The following is a 24,250-nucleotide window of genomic DNA, read 5'->3' on the forward strand; positions in this document are numbered from 1 at the left end:
AGGGGTGCATCCAGTGAAAGGCAGCAATTGCTCTGTTGTGAAAATTCATCATTATTTTACTTTAATTCTTGCTTTTGATTTTCTCGAGATACAATAAGCCAGTTTAAGATACATTCCCAACCCTAAACACACACACACACAGTTTACTTGGTCTCTGTTTTACTGGTGACAGCCCCTGCAAACTGTTTCAGTTTTTAATGCCTAAATTTTATGTTGCTTTGGTTTCCTTCACAAAACAGCACCACATTGTAGCACGGCAATCTCAACCATGCTCTGGAAAAGGCACTTAAATCCACTCTTCCGTTTAGCACAGATGGGCCCCAAGAAACAGGCTCTCTCTGAGTCCGGTAGCAGGACTCCCGAGTATGCTGTTGACTCTGCAAACTATTTATAGGCCAGCCACAAATGGGAAAAGCATTTCACAGGATTTGAAGTAAAAATCCAAGTCAGCCTAATTTCCCAGCCACCATTTTCTGATTAGGTAAAAGGGGAAAAAGTCTGAGTTCAGCATATGATACAATGCCTCCCACAGACAAAAAGTTTTTATTTATTTATTTCTTAAAACCAATTCCCAATGAAGAGCAGACACACCAACTACAGGGAAACTAGGAAATGGCTCGTTGGTTTGATGCCATCAGCCAGGAGCATATGGAGGGCCCTTCAGGGATGCTGGCTTCTTGGTGTAGAAACTGCATGGAGCAGACTGCTGAGTTTCCATCAGAGGAAGGCTGGATTCCTGAGTCAAAGCAGGAGGACCCTGACTTTCATCACACCTGTAACTCCATTTCGCTGATGGCAGAGCACTACGATTTCCATTTTAAAGACAATGAAACTGAGACCTTGTGAGGTTCAGAAAAGAAGCCAAAAATCACATGATTTTTCTCCCTCCTGAACAGAGAAACAAACTCAATCCCCGAGCCTTATGACTCCTAACCTTGTCGTTTAAGCTCGACCCCTCCAGTTGACCAAACATTATTGGCTTGTTCCCTGAATTGTGTTGTGTAACTCATTATAATGTCACTTTGAATACTGCATCAGCTTAATTCCATGTTGCCAAATGTGATTACTTCATGTTTTATTACAGAAATGTTTGCAGCTCAATGAACTTAAAACGCTTGCTTCAATTAGATCTAGTTATCATGTGTCTAGTTGGTATTAATGCATGTGATACATGAAATGCTCCTTTTTCCTATTTTATCTTCCAGGTGCGGGGGAGGGGTGACCTGTTAGAAATATTTCTGTTTGTTTGTATGTATGCGTTCAGTTTGTATGCATGTATTTACTGAAAACCTGGTAGGTTTCCATTTTACAAAAGTTGCCATGCTTACTGCAATAAACCTGTACCTCCCTCATTTTACAAGAGAGGAAACAGACACCTCAAATTACAATCCAAGATGATGCTCTCCAGAGGACACACCTTTTTTTTCCCCCTACTACACATGCAGTATGTCTCTACAAGTAAAAACACCCCCAGGGCACCTCTATTGTCTATGACTATCTTATGTCCATCCACTGAAACATGCATTCCAAAAGGAGATAAGCAGAGGCTGCAAAAATGCATTAAGTGGTTCCCAGGTGTTCTGCAGCCCCGGTTGACCCCTTGGTAATCAGAGTCATAGCTGACATTTCAGAGCAGCAGCAAAACCTCTTGGAAACACTCTGACCCAATGCCCTCGTTTGGCTGCAGAAATGTGAGATGCCCAGACAGTAACAGGACATGTCCAAAGTGACAGCAGCTTAGTGACAAAATCGGGGGAGGGACTCGGCTCCCTTCCTGCCAAGGAGGGAATGGGCATGAGGGGCCCTGCTTCTATGCTCTGACCACGCAGAGAATAGGAGGGCAGTTGATGTTTATAAACGTCACATCACATACGTCACTGGGCAGCCCAGTTCTGCAGGGCTCCTTCCTACCAGAGTCTGTTACACATGCAGCCCCAAAGGTGTGTGAAGCCCCAGGACACTCCCTCACATTACTGGTCCAATCACCCCAAGAGGCTGCAGCAAAGCATTGACCATCGTGGATCTGAACCCGAACAGCAAACGTAGAGATGGGGTGTTTTACCTCTCCAAGCTTCAGTTTTATCAACAACATAGAAAACACTGGTAAAACATTAATAACTCATACGCCTTTTTATGTACGCTTGCGTGGGAATGACAGAGATGATCTGGACATCAACTCTGAATCCCATCACATCATGGGAAATAGATGGGGAAACAGTGGAAACAGTGTCAGACTTTATTTTGGGGGGACTCCAAAATCACTGCAGATGGTGACTGCAGCCATGAAATTAAAAGACGCTTACTCCTTGGAAGAAAAGTTATGACCAACCTAGATAGCATACGGAAAAGCAGAGACATTACTTTGGTGACTAAGGTCCATCTAGTCAAGGCTATGGTTTTTCCTGTGGTCATGTATGGATGTGACAGTTGGACTGTGAAGAAAGCTGAGCGCCGAAGAATTGATGCTTTTGAACTGTGGTGTTGGAGAAGACTCTTGAGAGTCCCTTGGACTGCAAGGAGATCCAACCAGTCCATTCTGAAGGAGATCAGCCCTGGGATTTCTTTGGAAGGAATGATGCTAAAGCTGAAACTCCAGTACTTTGGCCAGCTCATGAGAAGAGTTGACTTACTGGAAAAGACTCTGATGCTGGGAGGGGTTGGGGGCAGGAGGAGAAGGGGACGACCGAGGATGAGATGGCTGGATGGCATCACAGACTCGATGGACGTGAGTCTGAGTGAACTCCGGTAGATGGTGATGAACAGGGAGGCCTGGAGTGCTGCGATTCACGGGGTCGCAAAGAGTCGGACACGACTGAGCAACTGAACTGAACTGATTGTTCTTACTGGGACTTTACAGGTGTCTCAGTGGTAAAGAATCCGTGTGCCAATGCAGGAGACTCAAGATATGCAGGTTTGACCCCTAGGTTGGGAAGATCTCCTGGAGGAGGAAATGAAAACCTGCTCCAGTATTCTTGCCTAGAGGACCCCATGGACAGAGGAGCCTGGTGGGTACAGTTCCCTGGGTCACAGCCAGGCATGACTGAGGAGGCTTAGCATGCACAGAGGCGTTCTCACTACTTTACATTTGCATCTCCCCTTTCCTTATAATATTTTTTTAAAAAGCTACCTCAATCCTGCCAGTGCTACATCATTTCTGCAAATGAAAAATCTATTTAAAACAATTCAGGAGAAGGAAATAGAGAAAAAGCAAACAATTCTCTTACATCCACAAAATCATCAAATATTACTCTATGATGTTCAAGCCACTGTTCAACCACAATAACTATTTCCTCACAGGTCTTCACTCCCACACCTTTGAAAGGTTGTCCAGCCTTTTTCTTCACAGTATAAAAGAACAGTCGGATGTCCAGACTGCACTGAACTGACCCAGGGGGAGCCCTTTAATGCTATTATTCCCTGATTTTTATAACCGAAGAAAATAACATAGCACCTAATCAGTGTTTACTTTTTTCCTTTCCTTCCATCAAATTATCAATATATTCTCCTACTAGGTAAGCCCAGTTTGCATAACTGATTCCCTAATTTTATTTCCTAAATCTCCATGTACAGTAAAATGTTTCAATTTCCATTTTCTGTGAAACACAATACCGTTTCTGAAAACAATCTCTCCTCCTGTGAAAATAGGCTGTATTAAGAAGAAATGGTAAAGGAGTCCTTTTTCTTTAATTACTAAGGAACAGCGAAGTGGAGAGGAAAACCTAGAGACAGAACGGGACCAAGGCGGCGTCAACCTCAACCAAGTGCAGGGGGCACAGATCTCACATGGACTCCAACAACGGTGAAGGAGGTTTCCAGGGAGCTGATCAATAACACATCAGCGCTGATGAGAAAGCTGATGACAGTCAGGAATTTGAGTTGTTTTTCAGGTAAAATACTGTGGTCTCTTTTCAGTCTCTGAGAGAAAAACTAGTGAAATATTTACTGACGAACTAATCTGAAGTCTACAATCTGCTCCAGAATAGTCTGGGGTGGGGGTGGGGCAGGCAGAGGGCAGGAGTGGAGATCCAGCAAGACTGGCCACCATCTGATCCGGGGCGAACTTGGGGGTGGGTACACAAGGGTTCGTTACACAGTGCTATTTTTACAAAGTTTTGTAATTGTACACTAAAAGAGAAGTAGAAGTGAATAAAACTGCAAAGGACGAAACAATCCCCACCCCAAAAAAGGCATTCTGTGCCGTTAAGACATCAGAATTCAAACAGTAGCATATGTGTGTGAATGTTCGTGAGAAAACCAGCTTCAAGTATTAAGCAACACAAAAAGATCTTCTAACAGACCTTGTAGCTTAAACCAACATGACTGTCATTTGAAATCTGAGCATATGCAACTCAAAAGTCATTACTCACCTTTTTCAAAGCACAAGCCTTTATTACTTTTTCATATCGTTCCTTTTCATATTTCTTCCCAAATAAAATGTTACTCCTCACAGTTCCTGAGAACACCCAGGGCTGCTGGGAAACATACGCGATCCTCCCATGCACGCTGACCTGCCCCTGGCTCGGGGGCAGCTCCCCCAGCACAGCGCTTAACAGTGATGACTGAAACAGACGGCAACACACACGCGTGAACAGGGTGCACTCAGGACAGAACACGCCCCGCAGCACAGCGACCCCACCCGGGTGCTTGATAAATGATAGAACCCTTTCATTTAGAACAGGATAAAGTACAGTTCTGGCAGTTGCAAGGGGAAAAAAAAAAAAAAGAAATAACACTATTGGTCAATATAAACTAATGAATGAATATATTCAGTTGATAAGTAACATGATTATTAATATAATACTGAAACAACCTAAACAGACTTCCCTGGTGACTCAGGCAGTAAAGAATCCACCTGCCATGCAGGAGACCTGGGTTCCATGCCTGGGTGAGGAAGATCCCCTTGAGGAGGGCATGGCAACCCACTCCAATATTCTTGCCTGGAGAATCCCCATGGACAGAGGAGCCGGGCGGGCTACCATCCATGGGGTAGCAAAGAGTCGGACACGACTGAGCGACTAAGCACAGCATAACAACCTAAACTGCCCAATAGTTTCTCCCAAATGAAATGCTAAATTCAGCAAAGACTAATTAAGAATGTTGAAAAAAAAAAAATAAAAGAATGTTGAACATCCTTAACCAACAAAACAGCTCAGCAGGATGCATGGTTCATGTATCTGATGTTTAATTCAGCTGTCCTTGTATCCCAGGCATCCTTTACTTATCAAATATTTGTTCTTAAGAAGCTTTCTGTGACTAACATATCCAAAGATGATTATTTAAAAAAAAAAAAAACCTCTGGAGTCATGTTTCAAAAAAGTCCACCGTATAGGAACTCATCACCATTCATGTGCATATCCCTCATTTAGAACTCTATGCTTTGTTCTTTCAGATGAGGTTCGTGTGCACAGATCATTCAAATCTTGTCTACCACACAGAAGTGGTGTGTCCGTGTGTCCCAGCCACACTGGGCTGAAAGAATCTGTGTGCCCCGGAATTTGGTTGCCTCTGCAGGGCAGAGACGTTGGAGTCTTGCTCTCATCTGTCCCTTTAGCTCCAGCACGTGGCTATACATTCCCTACCCTGGGCATGGACGGGACCAAGTCACGTCATGTGAGGAAATGCTCAAAATTCCCAGAAGAGCCTTTCCAACTTCCAGACTCCCTGGAGGGACAACCGTCACAAAAAGAAGACCCCTCTATCTCATTCTGTCCTGAACAGCCGTCAGAACAATAATTTCCTTCACTGACAAGTCAAAAGCCTGACAAGCAGTTTCCAAATGTGCAACGTGAAGCACCAAGAAGGAAAGCAGTGTGTATTTATCCAGATTCATCCAGCCAACACTGTTCTAGGCACCCTCAATTCAAAGTGATTATACACAGCTCTGGGCTCGACTCTGAGAATTTAACAGGGGCTGTGGTGTTACATCAGGCTGACAAAAGGCGTCACAACTTACCTTTCCTGCTCCCACAGGTCCAACCACAGCTAACAGTTCGCCAGGTCTGACAGTAAAGGAAAGGTCTTGTAGGGTTGGGGTGTCTGATGCCTGTAAATGTAAGTTTAGAAAACTTTGTTTATCTCATTAAAATAACACAAGGAACTCTTAAAAGTGGAGAAAATAATATATCGATATGCTAATATAACCCATATTTTCCTCCTTCCTATTTTAAGATACTGAGCCCCGGGGGCCTTTTATCCCCAAATATCTTTGAAACAGCTTTAGTTTGCCTTTAGGAAGGCTCCCTCTTTTTACCAGATTTCCATACAACACTGTTCCAGACACTCACAGGATTTAAGGACTGAAATGACAAGTCACGTGTTCAATATGTACCTGCACGTTGCACACTAACTTACTACAATAATATACTTAATTGAAATATCCAGTATGGGAGGTTTTTAAATCAACTGTGAATTTTCATTATAGCCCTTGGTTATGTCAACTTCAGTACTGTCCACAAGGTGGCAGAATACGTACATATCATGCCTGCTCTTCTAATAATTTGATATCTCCTCTCACCTCTGTATTTTCACTTGGTAAAGAATGAGTCTTACTAATGCTCAGGAAGCAGCAGAGCATTTTATCTGATATAGTTGCTCTTGGTAAATAAAGTCACATAAATGGTAGTCAAGGCTCCAATTTAACCAGAGCTGTAGTTTCACAACAAAACCAAGAAAAGGGGATTAAGTATAATATCGTGGGTCAGTGATAATGCCTCAATTGCATACCTCTTACATGCTAAACAGAGAGAATAAAGTACTTCTACTGTGAAAGTAAAAACAAACCAGAGAGTTACCTGTGATGGTCAACAATCCAACACAAAGGAGAAAAAGAAAGATTTCATCATGCCAATCACAGGTCATGTTCATGAACAAACTTCAGGGTGTATATGTGTATCAATACATATACTGTATTCTTAACTGCTAATTTTTTTTAAAGTAGTTAAATGTCATTACATAAAATACCCAAAAGACTAATAAAAGATAATGTTCTAAATGAAAACCTTCTCTGGAAAAAACTGAACCAACTATAGATACAGTCACCTACTAAAAAAAAAAATAATTATTTATAATCATGAAAATAACTAGCCCTAGATTTTAAAAGAGACATGTTTTCACTCCTTTCTTTTTAATTGACCCCTGGATTCCGTAATTATTTTTCACTCAGAAATACTTCACTAACACAGCACTGTAAGACAACTATACTCCAATAAAATTAATTAAAAAAAAAAAGAAATACTTCATTATTTTCCTCTCACAATGGTTCATGATTCTGTGGACAAAATACACAAGCATAGCTTCCTGTTGCAGCCCTTCAGTTGGTCAGGGCAAAAATCATGGACTTCCCTTCCTGTTTGGGCTTGAGGCTTTTCATTACTAAAATACTAGCCCCAGGTTTCATAGGAATTACAAAGCTATCAATAAGAGGCTAGATTTTAATACATAAGAAACATTTTTAAAGCACCCTCCAATTCTTTATTCTTCTCTAACATTTAGGGCTTCTATTTTACTACTTTTCACTCAGCTAAGACTAAAAATAGTGAGCCACCTACAAACATCAGCTCCCAGTCACCAACCCTCAAGGTCTGTCAGGGCCAGACACTGAATTCGCTCCCTGTTCAGGCTTCGGGATTGGGCACTGCTCTGTTGTGCCCAGAAAGGGGCAGCACTGGACTGCTCACTGCTGCTGGGTCCCCTTCCCTTTTGGTTATCCAGGCTCAGGAGATGCTGGCTCAATAAGCATCATCAGCTGAGCCCTACTTGGGTTTCATGCATGAGACCCAGGTTCTGAGATATTCCCCCACCTGCCCGGCTGGTTATGGAGGGGAGCAGGTTACAAAGCTCATGACTTCCTCCCAGCCCAGCAGGAGTTTCAGTCAGACTCAGCTTCTCTCTAAATCTCCAATGTCTGTGTCCCTCCCCCCTCCCAAGGGCTCTCTCACCTATGACCTAGCCTGACAGCCCCTAATTACTAATGACCCCAGCAAGGCACACGTTCCTTCCCTAGGCAAGGCCAGAAGGCTGTGATATACTGTAATGCAAACTGCACAGAAGTATCAGAACATGCTATTAACTTCTTTGGACTAAGAGCAAAAGAGTTCACTTTAAAATGCTGCATAGTTTGGAACAAGATATATTTGGTAATGTTAGCATTTACACAGTAGCCCTTATAACGGAATTTTAATGCTGCTTTCCATAAATGCTTTAACTGTATTATGATGAGAAATACAAAAATAAGAGGGAAAATAGGAGCAACTGTCTGTCAGGTTGGAAAAGTCACCTTGTTTGAATTTCCATGTGCAAAAGCTGTAGGGGTATATTCTTATTTATTTGGAAATATACTACTGTTTTGTAGGTGCAGAGGCAGGGACTGAATCTGAAGTAGTGGCACAATACGTAGTGTCTGTCACACACTCAAGTGGCACGGTATGTAGTGTCACAGGCAGGAAAACACACGAGCCTACAGGGTCTAGACACTTGCACTGTGGTCCCCAATGCCACCAGCAGGGAGGCTCTTCCACTGTCTGCATCAGTCATTCCCTGCATGGAACTCGCTCTCTTGGACCATGGATTCTATTTACCCTACTATTCTACACTCTGATTAATTCTCTGATAGCTCAGTTGGTAAAGAATCTGCCAAACCAGTGCAGGAGGATGTGCAAAGAGAACCATGGAACCATGGAGGTGGGACACTTTCTTTCAGTCCCTGGCAAAGGGGGAGGCACTGCCTGTACAAGTTTGAGAGAGGTCCCTATTGTTTTTCTGTTTTTTTTTAAGTTAAAGTGAAAGTCGCTCAGTCGTGTCCAACTCTTGCGACCCCATGGATTATACAGTCCATGGAATTCTCCAGGCCAGAATACAGGAGTGAGTAACCGTTCCCTTCCCCAGGGGATCTTCCCAACCCAAGGAACTGAACTCACTGCACGCAGACTCTTTACCAGCTAAGCCACAAGGGAAGCCCTTTATTTCATAAATAAACCAAGTGCTGGAAAATCTCCAGTTCTCCCTCTCAGCTTCCACACACTGCAACCCTTCAACTGGCAATCACTGGTGCTCACCATGTCCACCTGCAGTCTCCTCCCGGTCCCTGGCCGCCAACAAAGTAGCCAGAACCACGCAGAAGCTTAGGATGGGGGAGCCCCAACCCTAACTCACAGCAAAAAACCTAACTCAGCAGTAAAGAATCTGCCTGCAATGCAGGAGACAAGGGTTCAAACCCTGAGTCAGGAAGATCTCCTGGAGTAGGAAATGGCAACCCACTCCAGTGATCTTGTCTAGGAAATCCCATGGACAAAAGAGCCTGGAGGGCTACAGTCCACGTGGTTGCAAAGAGTCAGACAGGGCAGAACACGCAAGCGTGGTCTTACCAGGCTGCAGTGATGGTCTGACAACATCAAGGCAAAAAATGTACACTGATTCCCCCAAACCTGCTGTCTTTAATGACTGGTTGTATATTTGTTGGTTAACCCATATCACACTGAGGCATTTTCTCTCCAATGCTGCAGATTCTACCATTACAAACATATGTACTTTAAGTACATATGGGTTAATAGTTCTCGAGAGCAACATATCAAATGTCTTAGGCTGACTTTAAACTGAATCTCCATCACATGCAAACCTTATTCCTCATTGAGAATTTTTATAACATACTTTCAGTAAATGAATAAATCACATTTATGCCATATATAAAACCTCAACATTCTCCAATAAACCTTTCAGCAGTCAAGATCTTATAATAGAAGGTTTGCTACCTTATCCCAAAAAGCAGTGAAATCTTGCACATTCACGATCATTTTACCATCTGATGGCAGTTGAGAGTGGAGCTGTGTTATCTCATCAAGTAACAGGAAGTTCTACAGAAGAAGGAAACACACAGATCAGATTATTTAAACTGTAGGAACAAGAAATAAATAAGAATTGCTTCCTTGGAATCTGCAATAAAAAACACTTTATGCAGCCTACATACTGCTATGCCAACTGTACGTAATGTGTAGTTTACATTAGAACAAACTAGATAATATATACAATATTATATACTATTATAACATACAATGAAGTATATGTATGTATATACACACATATGTACACATTATAATAACATAATAAACTATATTACATATATACACACACACATATTATAATAACATACAATAAAGTATATTATATTGTCAGGAAGCATTTAACAGGAGGCTTCCTGTGTGCTGTTTTGGATCTGTCAGGAATTCTCTGCTCCTTATTAATTCCTGAATATTCAGGAATTAAGAGGAGAGGCAAGCTTCTCCAGGGGGCTGAAGAATCCAGGCATTTCCTTCATTAGTTTTTCTATACAGTGATAAGTACCCTCTTCCTTCTTGTGAACCATGCGGTTAAAAGTGATTGTTTACAACTCTCTCTTTAATATGGATCGCCTATGTTTTGTAAGTCTGGAATTTTAATCTTTATCTTTGCTGAGAATAACTACCTTGTAAGACAGTATATATACCCACACCATGTTGATTAAAACACCTTTGTTCCATCAGAGCTCTGGTCCCTGTGTCTCTCTTTCTCTCTCTCTCTCCCTCTCTTTTTCAAGCTGATCCCTTGGAGCACAGAGGCCCTCTGAGTTCACTTTCCTGCCCGGGCTTCGAAGACCCTCTTGAGAAGGTGCTCTGTGTCTTCACTCCATCAAGAGGGCACCTGAGGCCTCAGTGAACAGAGCAAGCCCCGTGGCAGGGGCTTTATTGGCCTTCTGCGTAAACCAAGGAATGTCAGCCTCTTTCTCTCTCCTTTACTTTCATACCGGTCGACTCTGGACCACCAGGTTCCGGTCCATTAACGGATCACAACATTATATATACCTATGGAACTTGTTCTGCGGAGGATTGTAACCCCCCACTCAAAAAATATCAAAAGGTCTTAAACCCCAAATACTTCAAAACACGACTTTATCTGGATATAGAGTTGTTGCAGATGTAATCAATTAAGGTGAGCTCACAGTGGATAGGGTGGGCACTGGACCCAGTAAGATTGGTGTCCTTATCAGGAGAGAGACACGGAGACAGAAAATAACCATGTGGTTATGGAGACAGAGGCTGGAGTGATGGCAGTCACAAGTCAAGGAGCTCCAAGGTTTGCCTGCAAACTCCAAAGCCAACAGAGGAGAGGAAATGAGTCACCCTTGTAGGATTCAGGGGGATCCTGACTCTGCTGACCCCTTGATTTCAGACTTTTAGGCTTCAAGGCTGTGAAACAACGTAATTCTGTGGCTTTAAGCCACCAAGTTTGGGGTAATTTTTATGGCAGCCCCAGGAAATCCGTACAGAAACTTACAAGGACTCTTGCATGAGAGAAAAACAAAATACCCTTGTAAGCAACTTCAGTAATTGTAAGCAAATTTTAAGCAGGATGGATGGGTAATTCTGAGACCGAGAGGCAAACCGAATCCCCACCAACACAGGTGGCAACTGACAACACGTGAGGACATTTGAGAAACAGAACACCACGTGAGCAGGGACCTTCTCTGCTAACCATCACGAACAGCCTTCAAGTCCTTGACATCCTCATCTATCATGCCACAAAGCTACAAATGTGTTTGCACCTTCATCTTCAAAAGAAGAACTGGGAAAAACAACATAAAAACCTGCTTCTGTGCAGGAAAAGGAAGAAGAGATCCCTGCATCTCTCCAGAGACCAGCTGGTGGGAGTCACAGTCAACTTGTTCCTCCTCCTCCCATCCAGGCTCAAGGAGAACCTGGACACAGGGCACGGATACTCCTCCCCGCCCCGAGCCCATGTCCAGCAGGAGAAAGGACGGACGGATGGTGGGCTGAGCACGCCTCTGTAGCCTCTCAACCACCACAGGCTGAGTTCTCTCTCCACGCCACCTCTCCCATCGTCAGCCATGTACCAGCTCTCGCCTGTTCTGACACAGCTTCTCTCTTTGCCAATTCTCCATTCCTCTTGAAACAACATAATTTAAGCATCTCACTCACTATTCGTTAATTTCAAATACTGATATATATTTTTTCTTTTGCTGGTTCTTTCCCCAGCCCTCCCCACCACCACTGACCCTACCTCAACACAACTCCCTCTTGATCTCTTTACAGCACGACTGAACGTGTCCACCACATTTAAATACCCACAATGTGCCACCAGCACCTAAGTCCACAGTCCCCAAGTGGCCTCTGCCTAGACACCCTTAGTACTAATCTCATCCATCCTTCCAGCCCATCTCAAATGCTAATCCTCCTGGGAACCAGCTCGGAACCCTTGAGGCTGCCACCATCCTCCCCACCTTTGAATCCCCCGAGGGATAGTAAATCATATAGAGAGGAGACACTATGTCCCTCATGCAATTACACTGTCCAACTTCAACTAAGACTGAGCCCTGCACAAAGTCAGCCCATCATGGGCATTAGCTAAAGGAAGAGGCTGTACCACGTAATGGCTGCATGGATTTGACTGTTCACTGACTGCAGGGCTACAGCCTTACACAGTCTGAGTCCACAGAGTAACAAGCAAATGGTTGTACGTGTATATTATCCAACTTGTCTAGACAGAAATTAAAATTTTAGCTTAAGTGTGTTACCAAAAAACTCAATATTCAGTGTGTGTATAGTCAACTAGAAATTCCTCACTTTCAAAAAAAAAAAACTGACTTAAAAAAAGGAAAAATTATGCCTTAATTGAAGAATTAAATTTATTGAGCATTTGCCCACAAATAATAGGTCTGCGTGGGGAAAGACAGTATAATCTTCCAGAGGTTAAATGAGATTCCAACACATGACCAGCTTGAAAAGGAGCCAAAAGTTCTGGCTGCATTTTTTTTCCCAGGGCTCAGGCTGATGAAAAAGCTGGAATTAAATGCCCATTAGACCCATGAAGTGCAGACCCAGAACAGGTCATGCAGGAAAGTATCACGTCAGAACTGCAGCCAAAAAGACTGACTTCCCAGTGGCTGGAAAGGGAAAACCTACACAGCTTTCTGAATCATATTAACCTCTGAGACACATTTCCTTGGATGTAAAAGACCCTGGAGACTTTTGGTACTTTTAAGTTAAGACAAGATATTTATAATCCTATTGCAGTAGCACCATGCCAAGGCCTTCAGTCCCCTTTTTACTAAGGGAAAAAACCATTGCACCCGCTCCAAGGTGGGCAGGAGTGGTGGGTTTCCTCCCTAGGGCTCCCAGACATGACCTGAGTGGAAATCCTGGGAGATGACTACCCAGGCTACTGAGTCCCAGCCTGCAGGAGTCACTGGGGCAACAGGACTCAATACCACACCTTTTTCTAAACTCTACATGGCCGCCATGCCTCCAGCCCATCTGTGCTCAAACCCTGCCCAGTTCTGACCACTTGGGTCAGTAAATTCAGCTGACCTTTTCTTCCACTCCTGCTGCCCTTTTGACCTTCTAATTGGGCATGAACACACCCAAGTGAGAGACAAGGAAGAGAAGGAACCAAGTTCTTTTTCTTCTCCTTCTAGGTGACTTGCCAGCCCTAAAACTCAAAGCAGCCCGGGACTTTGAACACTTCCAGGGAGTCAGCATCACTCTACCTGACATGATGCTGGGCAGTGAGGGGCTGGGCAGTGCGGAGCTGGCCGAGCATACAGATTGAAGCCCTAGATCAGGGTGAACGAAAGTGCTGGGAGAGTGTCACAGGGCTACTGGAAGTTCAGCCGCATTTACTTAAATCAAGGACAGAGAAGAAGGTGACCCAGGGGGGCCAACAGAGTGAGCCAAGAGATTCCACCATTCCACGTGCCAGAAGGTACGAACAAGGTACTGTTAACAGTGGTTTTAAAAAAAAAAAAGAAATCAGGCTTTGGGCAGAATCCTAGTTCTGTCATTTGAAAGCTGCGTGAGGATGGTGAGCTATTTCACCCGTTACACAGGAACTTGTTTCCTTATCTGTAAAGTAGGGATACTAATGTTTATCTCATTCAATTGCTGTCAAGATAAAATTAGATGATGTGTACAGGGTTTAAGAGATCCTGGACCACACAGGGAGCCCGGGCGGCAACGATGACAAAACCACAGCAACAAAACACACATGTGAAGCTTCCATCTGGACAGCTCACCGAGTCATTGAGAACATTACTATGGTCCAAATCCATTCCTAAATGTTCTGCTTTAAGATGTGAAAGCAGAAGGAAATTTGATTGAACTGCATGGACCATTCCTTAACAGTGTTGCTAGAAACCCCAAAGAGAAAGATAAACTCAGGGGACCAGAACTGACCTCGTATGACTGACTTGTTTTAGGTGCAATGGTTTTTTATACTACAGAAACTTCATAAAATATCTTCAGCTTTTATGGCAAGACCAAAAAATAAACTCAAAACCACAGCCAAAGCTAATTTCACTAGAGATCTATTATTGGCCAACCGTCACTGTGGAGACATGCGAACAAAACAAATTAGATGTTTTATAAAGCCCAAACACTTCAGTTCATGCCCAGGCTGCCTCACACGACCAATTCATCTTCATTTTTGACTGATTCATAAAAACATAAATCCTTAAATATCTACAGGATCTTATCTTGGTGATGGAAATTATTCATCTCTGGCAATTTAAAGACACTTTTTAAAAAGAGAGCAGGACAGATTGTGGGTATGTTGGAATCACAAGTTTGAAAGGAAGAGGGCAACTAGAGAGGATTAAGCAGCAACAGAAAAAGGGCAGAGACAAAGAGGCAAATCAAAAGGGGAAGCTCAGAAATCAAGTGAAACATCTATGGAGGAAAGAATCTATTTTCGATACAAAGAACTAAATGAATCTGAGGCCACACTTTCTACCCAAGGAGGAGGGACCTCTCAGCAAGTTCCTCCCCTCCCGGACCAGCGAGGAATCCTATTCATGCCAGGTCAGAGCACAGTCACTACCTAGTCATTCAAGGCAGCACAGGAGATGCAATCTGTTTGCTTCTCCTACTTTCAAACAACTTAATCATCCTGCGTCATCAAGAGCCTGTACCCCTGCGACTCATACTACAACCTATAAGTGAGCAGGGATCATATGATATTTACAATGCACTCTAAATGGCAACCCACTCCAGTACTCTTGCCTGGAGAATCCCAGGGACAGAGGAGTCTCGTGGGCTGCTGTCCATATGGTCGCACAGAGTCGGACACAACTGAAGCGACTTAGCAGCAGCAGCAGCTGTATCAGAAGGCAGGGGAGTACTGAGACATTTTGGAATGACTGCCAGCCTTGGCACTAAACCTCAGCTAACTGGAACACAATTACACCAAACAAAAAGAGGCAAAAGAAAAAGACACAAAATCCACGTACAACATAATAAAGTTATCAGCAAACCTTGATTCTTCGGATGCTGACGAATGCCTCTGACACCTTCTCAACAGCCGAAGGGAAGAAGAGGGTGACTGTCAACCGCACAGCCCCGTACAGCGACACCGCCACAAACACACGGCTGGCTGTGATCACGTTGCCGAGGAGGACGTAGGTGGTGAAGGTGACGAAAACGATGATTTTGCTCGCAACAAAAAATGATGCCAAATTCATTCCTCTAAGGTAGGAACTTCTCAGAATCTTGGAAATTTCCTTCCTGGAAAAAAAAGGGTAGGAAAAAGGTTTTAAAAGAAGCATCCACATCCAAGACATGAATTCCGTGCCCTGTGTGAGTGGCCCCTTTCTAAGGAGTGGACACAGATCAAGATAATCCATCCCTCGCGTCCTGGAGACACTGCATACCCAGGGCTCTGCCCCGAGACAAGGACCACATGCTTCATCACTACTTCACTCTTCCAACTAAACGGAGTCTTGATATCACTCTTTTAAACATTTTGGGTCAATTAGACAAGGTTTGAACTTTCATTCAACCAGCATTTGTAACAAGTCCTGGGCTGAGTTCTTCACTGATGACAAAAAGACAGAGCCCGTTGCCACCAGGAGCTCATGAAATCGGAGGAAAGAGAATAAGCAACCCCAAAACTGAGAGACACCAAGACAACAGATAGAGGCAGGGAGCAGAGAAACAGAGCAAAGGTGTGTTAACTCGGAGCAGTGGCGTCAGGGCAGGTCACCGGGACGAGGAACTTGAGAACATGAGCTGGAGTCAGTCAGGGCTGGCGGAGGCCAGAGAAGAAGGAAGAGACTGTATCCCCAGCAGAGGGAGGGGCGCTCACAAAGGTGCAAAGGGAGAGGTGACGGGAGCAGCCAGAGAATTCTAAGCACCCTGTGCTGGACTACAAACACTCATCAGATATTTAAAGGAAAGATAGAAAAAAAAAAATAGAGCAAAGCATAAAAAAATATTTTTATGGCTCTGTTTGGAATAATACTGATTCATAAAGTCTACCCTGATACATGTACACTCAAACCTCTATAATCTCCCCATTTGTGCTATATAAGTTATAGTTTCAGTTTAAATATCATTTTAAATGCTAACATCTTAAATCATTGCTCATTTGGGATATACTTGTTATTTAATTTCTAAGAAGCATATATATCTATTCCTTTACTCAAATGACACCTCTCCTATTCTAACTTTCCTGCCACATGTAATAAAGGTGAACTAAAGAGTACTTAAGCTCACCTTAATCTGAAAACTTGGTGAGACTTCTAAACCACTCAGTAAATATGAAATAAACCAGAAAATACATGTATGTACAAAAACTTACCTTCTCAAATTGGTGATAAGGTCTGCAAAAGACTTTTCCCAAGCATACATTTTTATTATTCTGATGCCAGTTATAACTTCATTCATGGTCCTGATCCTGGTGTCTGTGAAGGCTGCAGTCTTACTCCTAAGGGGACAGACATGAGAAACAAGCCTCAGTGACCACAGCAAGAATTTCCTTGCCGACAGCAGCAGGGGCACAGCCAAGCACCAGGGAGCAAATGATTCCCTACAGCTCTCCTAAGCTGACAACACAGGCAGGTCCTACTCAAAGTATAGACGGAGGAAGACTTCAGTTAGGGAGTCAACCATTCAGCCCACTTCAAGAAGTAACCTGGAGGAACTTAATAGTATTGGCTAAGGAAGACCTGAAATGAGTCAGGTACAAACCACCTGCCCAAGGAGGTCATGGTTGGGTAGAGAAGTCAGAAAGACACCCAAATCTAACAGGAAGACAGCGTCGGTGATGTAATAAAATAGGAGGAAAGTGCTGGGGAGCAGAAAAGATGAGGTTGTTAAAATGGCACTGGGAGAGGGGAGCAAGAAAAGCTTCAGAGACCTGGTAGCATTAGAACCGGGCCTTGAAGGATGAGGAACAGCTTTCCACAGCAAAGGCAGGAAATGAAATTCCAAGGAGAGAAAAAGACCACATGAAAAAGTATACACACAAAAAAACTTAAACGTGCTTCAAATAGCACAAGATCTCCATCACCTGACAACCTGGACCAGGACCCGCCTCCAAGCCTCTGGGACCTGTTTCAGCTCTAATTTATCACCATTAGGCCCTTCATCACCAGTCTCTTTTCTATCACAAACACTGCTGGGACTGCAGTACTTTATAAAGTCATATTTAAGATTGATCTTGCTCTTTGGATGCTTATAACGTTGTATTAAAAACAAGATACATACAACATATACACACCTGAAAATGGCGCTAACACAGCCATAACAAAAATATACGCATCTGGAACTGGGCCTCTAAGGTTATTACTATTTAAGAAAGCTTAAATAACATCATTTAAGGTACATTCTGCCAAAGGACACTCTACTTATTCCGGTTTGGTGCCTGGAGGAGCCAGCAAATGACTTCAAGCAGATGGTAGATGTTAATCAATTACATATTAGCAAATTTTTAAATTAGGGTTTGTCTTACCGGAGTGATGAAAACAACTTCCCGATGCAGCTTTGCAAAGGCAGAAGAATAATGAGAACCGCCATCCCAGCAAGACACGATATTCCTATTTCCATCCAGAGCAGGGCGGTCACTACGATAGCCTGCAGTGGCCCTGCCCACAGAAAGTGCAAGAATATCGTTACCTTGAAAGAAAAAGACAAAGCCTTCTTAGGACTACACAAAAACAAAACCTATAAGGACACAATTAAAACAATCTTCTGTCAAAGAACAGATGGGGACCAAAAGAGAAATGATTACAGTGGGTTTTAAACCTGCTAAAGCAGAAATCTAAGCATCTGCCCGAGATGCTGCTGTTCCAGGGCAGCACAAGGTCAGCTGCAGGAATGTCCTGGAAGAAGCTGACTGGCAGCCCCAGGAAGATTTCAATTTTGTCTACCCCAGAGGTGACCTCGAGGTTTCCCCAAACTCTCTCCAGTTCAGAATTCAGTCCTTGTGTCCCCTCCAGCTGCCCAGCACCCCAGGAAAGTCTATTTCCCCCACACTCTCCAGTAATTATTTGTGTATGTACCTCCCTAACAGGTTGTGGCTTCTCCAGGGCAAAAACTAAATCTTATGCACCCCTGAAACTGAGTAGGGGCCTCTGTTCATGTTTGATGAATGAATAACTGAAAGAGAAGTGTCTAATGCAATAAAGATTTGACTAGAAGCTATAATGCCCTGGGTAATGTGATCTATTCATAAAGCATAAAAAAAGATTGTCATGGGACAGTGGAGAGTAGGTTGCCTCTAGCTAGGGACCACCCAGTTGGCATTACTCCTCACAGGCTCCCTATGAAGTAGGCACTGAACAGGGCACAGGGAAAAGAACAACCCCTGCCCACCAGGCCTTCATCACCTCAAAAGGAGGAAGACAGTTCAGGCAGCAAACTGACATGTGCCAAGAAGGGCCACGCCAGAAGGACCCCTAACCAAGGGGGACACTAACCAAGCTGGGCAAGAACTCTGCTGCTTGTCTATTACTGAAGCATGTTGTACACAATGTCAGATAAACAAAATTCTCATCTACAGGGCAATACACATGATTACATCTAAGTTGCACACAGAGGAAATGAGCTAGATAAAGAGAACCCTTGTCTTATGTCTCAACAGAACCCTGGCCCTAGAACCTGGCATCCCAATAAGCTGAATGCAGTGAGAAGGATGGAAAATGGAAGATCCCTTGGGCAGCTTACCTGATCAAACTTGTTCACGTCATTGGACAGCAGGTTGACTATCTGGCCTGTGGTGGTCTTCCCCATGGCCGAGTTACTCAAGCGAAGGGCCTGAAATGAAAGAGATACAGAATTGGATTCCTGTGGTGATACCAAGTCTCTCTTGGAATGTAACACAACAGAGCACGTTTCGATGGGGTCTTGAGCTATGTTAGGTTGAGGAGTGTGATCCCTGACAGCAGCGCTCTAGGGACCCACTGTTTGTCCTTCAACCCCTCAATGCGGCGACAGCCACGTCCACAAGGACAGCAAACAGACAGAAACAAAGCCCCCAACCCTGTCTTGTTTTTGTTTGGATGAATTTGGCCATGGGCAAAATATAAACAGATACATTAAAAGGTTCCTATTTACTTTTTAAAGGCAATTTTACATACAAATAAATGGTAATTTTTCATGCAGAAAACACATATTTTGAAGAAGTAGATATTTGACCCCTAATTTTAACAACTAGAAGAAGGCAGAACCTCACACCAATTCTGACTTTAAACTGACCATCAAAGGGAAAAACAAAAAAATCCACCTAATTGGAATCGATGGACCAAAAGGCTGGTTTTGGAACAAAAGTTAACATGAAGCAATTATAACACTGCAGCCAACACAGAAATCAAGAATCGGTCACCAGAGAATCACTGAGATGCTATACAGGATAAAAAAAAACCAGAACATGATGCGACAGTAGTATTAACAAGGAAGACATAACTTACAAGCAAATCTGCCCAGATTTATGCTTCCAACCATGCAAGAATAATGGGTACTGGACTTGCCCTCCATTGCAAAACTATGAAGCTGGACAAAATATACGAAGCACCTGTATTCAGGAAGTGAAAGACCAGCAGTGCAGGACTGTGACCCCCGGGAAGAAGTGTGCCCTGTGACTGGCTTGTTTTCTCCCTGGGGGTATGTTGTGCCCAATCAGAGTTCAAGTGTCACTGAACTGAAGAGGAAGAAATGGATGTTGTAAGTTGCAGAAACAGCTGTAATTTGGGTAGGAAGAGCAGAGGTTAAGTCCAGAACATCTTGTGGGGATTTCCCAAGGGGCTTTGCCCAAACTTCACTGTATGTGAACAGAGGCAGACTCCGTGGGGCCTCGGTGAGGTCACTCAGTGCCAGGAGATGGCAGGTTCTACCCAACGACAAGAAAGAGATCATTCTAATAAACAGCTCAGACATCCACTTCAGCTGTCAGGAACAACATGACTTACACACTAGAGTAAGAACCATGTACTTGGACCAAGTTCAAAATGGAAATAACTGCCCCAGACAGACTAACAGAACCGATCTAACAGGAATTCCATATCAGAACAAAACTCAATATCATCTGATACAAGGCTTGTTGTTTAGTCACTCTGTTGTGCCCGACTCTTTGCAACCCTGTGGACTATAGTCCACCAGGCTCCTCTGTCCATGGGATTTTTCAGGGCCAACAAATAAAACATAATTCTCAACTTCTCGGTACTGTTTTTTCTTCGGTCCACACACTGCTGCCCATTAATTATAGGAAATTAATCTTCAGTTCTAATAAAGTGTGTGCATGCGTGCTCAGTTGCATCAGTCGTGTCCGACTCTTCACACCCTATGGACTGCCGCCTGTCAGGCTCCTCTTTCCAAGGAATTCTCCAGGCAGGAATACTGAAGTGGGTTGCCATTCCCTCCTCCAGGGGTCTTTCCGACCCAGGGATCGAACCCGCGTCTACAGGTTATAATAAAAACAGTTCACATCCAGTTTAGAGAAAACAACATACAAATTAATGCTATTATTTTAGTTCTGTATTTACTTAACATGTTACAATGGGATATTATCAATATTTGGTTAAATTTGTTTTCCTTGTGGAAGCAAAATAGATCTACCATGAGAACAATAAAAGGCAAACAAACTGGATCAAATCTGCTCTAAGTCAGACCCTAAATTAGTTAAGTTAATTAATGTTATTAACTTTTAATAAATCAAGAACTTCTAAATATTTATTAACAATTATAAAAGCCTCCCAATTTTTTTAAGGGACAAAGAACATGTACAGGAAATTCACTACAAAAGAAACACAGAATGTTAATGAAAATTTGCTAATAATCAAATATATTCAAAATATGACACCCAAGACTGGCAGCAGTGTAGGAACATTTCATTTCAACAAAGAGAATATAAGCAGTTAACTCTCAAAGGAAACCTAGCATATCAAAAGTTTTGCAATGCACACACCCTGAGAAATTAAGGATGTCTCAAAAGGTTTGGCTTTAATCAGGTTCATTTGCACAGCTACTTGTTAATATATAAACCTGGAAATGATCTAAATGTCAAATTACTAAAAATTAGAAAACAATCTAAATATCTAATCACTGATTATGCTAGAATCTGCATGGCCATTAAGAACAATACTATGAATTGTGGAGTATTCATTCCATCGAAGTAGGGATCCATTTATGGGGAGGTAGAGGATCATATGGGACAATTAAGAGAACTCTATGATGAAAGTGAAAGAGAAGAGTGAAAAAGTTGGTTTTCTGAAAACATTCAGAAAACTAAAATCACGGCATCCGGTCCCATCACTTCATGGCAAATAGATGGGGAAACAGTGGCTGACTTTATTTTTCTGGGCTGAAAATCACTGCAGATGGTGACTGCAGCCATGAAATTAAAAGATGCTTACTTCTTGGAAGGAAAGTTATGACCAGCCTAGACAGCATGAAAAGCAGAGACATTACTTTGCCAACTAAGGTCCATCTAGTCAAGGCTATGGTTTTTCCTGTGGTCATGTATGGATGTGAGAGTTGGACTGTGAAGAAAGCTGAGCGCCATAGAATTGATGCTTTTGAACTGTGGTGTTGGAGAAGACTCTTGAGAGTCCCTTGGACTGCAAGGAGATCCAACCAGTCCATCCTAAAGGAGATCAGTCCTGGGTGTTCATTGGTAGGACTGATGTTGAAACTGAAACTCCAATATTTTGGCCACCTGATGCAAAGAGCTGACTTATTTGAAAAGACCCTGATGCTGAGAAAGATTGAAGGTGGGAGAAGGGGACGACAGAGGATGAGATGGTTGGATGGCATCACAGACTCAACAGACATGAGTTTGGGTGGACTCCGAGAGTTGGTGATGGACAGGGAAGCCTGGTGTGCTGAGGTTCATGGGGTCACAAAGAGTCGGACATGACTGAGTGACTGAACTGAACTGATAATCTAGGCCAAAACATAAATTTTGTTCAACTTTTAAAAAAATATATTGCAAGAACTATTAGTCATTCCATTTGAAAAATAAACGTCTCCTTTCTCAACTGTTTTGAATCAGATGTCAAATTCCATAACCCACATATGGACACACAAATATCACCATCAAAGGAGCAGAGGAGAAAAGAATGTTCTTTGCACATGAATTGAGTTTTCCAGACTAGTGAGAAGTATTAACCCTTTAAGAATCCAATGGTCATTTGAACAGCATCCTCCCCCAAACTCTGCTGCAGTCGGCCTTTAAAACCAAAGACGAGAACTCAGTTCACCATTTTAATGCTGCACTCTGCTCATCACCAGCAAGACTTTTTTCCAGTGCCAATGACCCTCAGTGCATAGAAACGCTTCTGTCCCACGGAATGCTCCAAATGGCCAAGCTTTTTGGGTTTTTCACACATTATAATTATATCTTTTCCCCTGCCATCAGGTTATCCCTTCAACTGACTAGCTCACTATTACCTATTGCTATTTCTAAACTAGGTTATGGCATCATAATATCATAAGTGAATCAGAGTAGCAGACCCCGAGTAAGAACCTAAAGGACTCAGAATAGAAAGCAGACTCAGGCTGTCATCACTTATTTTGCATTTGGCTTATTTCCTGGTTCATGGCCCTGCCCCCTAGAATTGAGCATGTCAGATAATGGGAATTATTCCAACAGGTAACTAGAGTGAGTATATATTTAGCTCACCTGAAATAGAATACTGCTGTATTTTTCCCAGCGTATTGCCTAGAGTTGCTGTCATACCTGTTTTCATGATTACATAATCTAAAGCCATTCATCTCTGCTTTTGAGGGGAGGACGCAGAAACTGCCTAATATCTTCCACCAGCATGAACATAATGGGTGACTATTAAACTAATGAGACTGCCATAAAACTAATCACACTGCCTCTATGGTTGTGTAGGTGAAAAAAAAACTCACTGCAGGAAATAAAAAACAAAGTCAATACAATATCAACCACGCTATTCTCTCATCTGACAACTCCACTGCCTTTTTCTTGTTGCTGTCCTGATTTTCCATGGCTGGCACACAAACCAGCACAACCTACTCAGCTCTCTACAAGCTTTGAAGGATGTGGCAATTAGCTCCTGCAAGTACCATTAGCTTTCGTCTAAATCCATAGCACCTCCTGGAGGCACCAGAACACCACATATACAGAGCTGACAAGTGAGCCTTTGAGCATGAGAACCAAAATGTGGACTCCAAGCAACCCAGGCTCTCCTGGTGGCTCAAAAAAGTAATCCTGCAATGCAGGAGATGCGGATTCCATCCCAGAGCTGGGAAGATCCCCTGGTAGAAGGGAATAGCAACCCCCTCCAGATTTCCTGCCTGGAAAATCCCATGGACAGAGGAGCCTGGTGGGCTACAGTCCATGGGGTTGCAAAGAGTCAGACACAACTGGGCAACTAACACTTTAAGTCCCACTGGTGGGTGGAAGCCCCTGATAGCCACCCTGAGGTTAGGCTAAGGATGTGAACCCCTCAGGAGGAGTTTCTGCATATTCTCAGACCTCATCCTCTCGAAGGGCTTTGAGTCACTGAGATGATACCCTGGGAACTCCCCTGCCCCCAGCCTGGGATCAGGGAACTTTTATGGCAAGGGGGCAAGCTCACACCTGGACACACCCCTCCTAGAGCTACAAAATACAAAGAAACTATATGGGACTAAAAACAACTGTGCTCATGTGCAGTTGGGGCAAATTCTGGACCAAAAGATACAAAAAAGACAAAAAGAACCAATTGCCATTTCTGAAGAGCTGGGACCTAAACCAAAGGTGTGGCAAAAACAGTGTGCCCCTCCCCCACACTCAATACCACAAAAGGGTTTGCAAACCACCTAAGGCTATGGTGTTTCCAGTGGTCATGTGTGGATGAGAGCTGGACTGTGAAGAAGGCTGAGCACCGAAGAATTGATGCTTTTGAGCTGTGGTGTTGGAGAAGACTCTTGAGAGTCCCTTGGACTGCAAGGAGATCCAACCAGTCCATTCTGAAGGAGATCAA

General features: G+C 43.3%; 1 protein-coding gene across 1 annotated transcript in view; it reads right to left on the minus strand.

Moving 5' to 3' along the window:
• ABCC4 (ATP binding cassette subfamily C member 4) overlaps positions 1-24,250 on the minus strand; it is a 188,147-nt gene that overhangs the window by 105,723 nt on the left and 58,174 nt on the right. Inside the window, exons 5-11 of the mRNA XM_040267343.1 lie at positions 18,987-19,076; positions 17,773-17,936; positions 16,621-16,746; positions 15,296-15,545; positions 9,747-9,848; positions 5,954-6,043; positions 4,368-4,559 (exon numbers count right to left, since the gene is read on the minus strand). Of these exons, the coding sequence (XP_040123277.1) occupies positions 4,368-4,559; positions 5,954-6,043; positions 9,747-9,848; positions 15,296-15,545; positions 16,621-16,746; positions 17,773-17,936; positions 18,987-19,076 (1,014 nt within the window). The remainder of the gene's footprint in view (positions 1-4,367; positions 4,560-5,953; positions 6,044-9,746; positions 9,849-15,295; positions 15,546-16,620; positions 16,747-17,772; positions 17,937-18,986; positions 19,077-24,250) is intronic.

This window comes from Oryx dammah, unplaced genomic scaffold, assembly GCF_014754425.2.
Source record: "Oryx dammah isolate SB20612 unplaced genomic scaffold, SCBI_Odam_1.1 HiC_scaffold_24, whole genome shotgun sequence".
NCBI lineage: Eukaryota > Metazoa > Chordata > Mammalia > Artiodactyla > Bovidae > Oryx > Oryx dammah.